Raw genomic sequence first — 2,607 nt, forward strand, 5'->3', positions numbered from 1 at the left:
GTGTGGAAATTAAGCAACACTCTTTTTTTTCTTTTTTTAAACCTTCACCCAAATATATGTTGATTGATTTTAGAGAGAGAGGAAGGAGAGAGAGACAGAGACATTGATGTGAGAGAGAAAAATCGATCAGTTGCACCCCGACTGAGGATCAAACCCTCAATGTAGGTACGTGCCCTGACCACGGATCAAAGCTGCAACATTTTGGTACATGCAACAACGCTTCAACCAACTTAGCTACCTGATCAGTGCTAATAAACTCACTCTTAAACAACCAATGAATCGAAGGAAAAATTGCAAGGAAAATTAGAAAACAAAAATACAGTATATCAAAACTGATAAAATACAGTGAAAGAAGTGCTAAGGAAGGAATTTATAGCTCTTTATGTACTGTTTACATTACAAAACAAGAAAGATTTCAAATCAATAGCCTAATATTATAACTTAAGGAACTAGAAAAAGAACAAACTACACCCAGAACAAGCAAAGGAAGGGAATAATTACAGCACAGACAACTGAAATAGAAAATAGAAAAATAATAGAGAAAAATCAATAAAACCAAAAGTTGGGGTTTAGAAAGATCAGCAAAACTGGTAAAACTAGCTAGATTAACTAAGGAAGGATTCAAATTACTAAAACAAACATGAAAGTAGGGACATTACCACTGATACTACAGAAGTGAAAAGGATTTTAAGAGAGTACTATGAAGAATTGTATGTCAAAAAAATTGAATAAGCTAGGTGAAATGGACAAGTGTCAAGAAATACAAAACAGCAACATGAAGTAATGAAGAAATAAAAAATACAAACACACATATGACAAGTAAAATATTTAGGAATTATCTAAGGAGGTGAAAGACTTGCATAATAAAAAACTACAAAATATTGCTCCAGGTTGTTTGAGGGGTAAAGTGTCCAGGGTCCTTTTAGGACTCTTGGTCTCTGGGGAGCAACACAAATCAAGTGAGAGAAGAAGGAGTCAAATTCCCTGGATCCCTGCAGGATTAATTTATTCAAAAAGGAAATAATAGGAAAATACTCAACATGCAAAAGTCTCCTGAGGAAAATGAAGGTAAACTACAGAACATGCCAAAGGCTGAGGAAGACCACCATTCAGTATGTACCACAGGAGGCAGAAGGAAATCCTCCATCTTCTGAAGAAGGTGTAAGCCAGGAAACAGAAGGAAACCTTAGAAATGGGCTGACTCATCCTGTCCATGGATTTAAAGAGGACAGTCCTATGAGGCATTTGGACCCTGAAGAAATGCTAAGAGGAGTAGATGAATTGGAAAGGCTTAGGGAAGAAATAAGAAGAGCAAGAAACAGGTTTGTGGTGATGTATTAGAAGCAAAGACATTCATGCAGACATCCTTATCCCATGTGCTTTAGACCTTGAATTCTATTTTTTTTTTAAATCTGATAGTAAAACCTGGCCCTTGCTTTCTTTCTGTTAGCATTTCCTGATGTATCTTTTACCTTCATTTTACTTTTAATCATCTGGTGGACTTTTATTTTAGGGAGCTTCCTTGTTACCAGCATCTTACTGGATTTTGTATTTTGACCCCATTCTCCAGGTCTATTTTTCAGTTGGGAAGTTTCACACAAATGCATGAAAATGTGTTCATCCCATATTGTAAAGTAAAACATAACCAGTTGCAAAGCAGCATATTTAGTATCAGCACACAGTATGTCAGACAAAAATCCCAAATTGTGTATGCATGTGTGTATACACATATACATCCATCAAAAATGTAACTGCTTATCTGTGTGGTGTGAGTTTTTTTTCTGCTTATATGTAATTTTTAATGAGCATGTGTCACAGACAGGATTATTTTTTTTTAAATAAGACAATCAAGTAATTTGCAACCAGTTTACAAGGGTAACGGGGGCACCTAAACTCTTGATGAAACAACTATAAAATGTAAACCTCAAATCACCTCTGGATCTCTTAGCCAGAGGAATAAAATTGGCAATTATTACAGAAAACAAATACAAAATATTGTTGAAAGACAACAAATAAATGGGAACACATTCCATGTTCAAGGATTAGGAGACTTAAAATTAAGATATCAGTACTACACAAAGCAACGTACAGATTCAGTACAATCACTACCAAAATCTCAATAATAATTTTTATAGAAATAGAACCCATCCTTAAAGGCATATGGAATCTCAGGGGGCCCCAAATAGCCCAAACAATCTTTCAGTAGAACCTAATTAACAAAACAAGTGAGGAAAATAGAACCAGAGACAGGAAAATAAAGAACAAACTGACAGTGACCAGAGGGGAGGAGGGAGGGAAATAAGTGGAGAAAGAAGGGAAAGGGTCAATTCAAGGAGCTTGTATAAAGTACCCATGGACGAAGACAACAGGGTGGGGGCGGGATTGAATGTGAAAGGTGCAGGATGGGTAGGACAGGGGAGAATAATGGGGGGAAAGTGGGGGCACTACTGTAATTGAACAACAATTTTTAAAATAAATAAATAAATTATCTAGAGGACTCACATTTCCTGATTTTAAAGTAGAGTAAAATTCACTTACTACAAAACTACAGTAATCAAGACAGTGCACTACTGAAATAGAATAAAGAACATACAAAAAAAAAAAAGA

The 2,607-nt window shown here is 35.6% G+C and overlaps 1 protein-coding gene across 1 annotated transcript; it reads left to right on the forward strand.

Annotated features, from left to right (window-relative positions):
• Positions 1-1,062: 1,062 nt before the first annotated feature.
• LOC129079996 (transcription elongation factor A protein-like 8) lies at positions 1,063-1,341 on the forward strand. Its single transcript, XM_054585278.1, has one exon. It carries the CDS (start codon positions 1,063-1,065, stop codon positions 1,339-1,341), a length of 279 nt encoding a protein of 92 aa, XP_054441253.1.
• Positions 1,342-2,607: the final 1,266 nt, after the last annotated feature.

This window comes from Pteronotus mesoamericanus, unplaced genomic scaffold (assembly GCF_021234165.1).
Source record: "Pteronotus mesoamericanus isolate MK-2021 breed Mesoamerican mustached bat unplaced genomic scaffold, CSHL_Meso_final contig_82, whole genome shotgun sequence".
Lineage (NCBI taxonomy): Eukaryota > Metazoa > Chordata > Mammalia > Chiroptera > Mormoopidae > Pteronotus > Pteronotus mesoamericanus.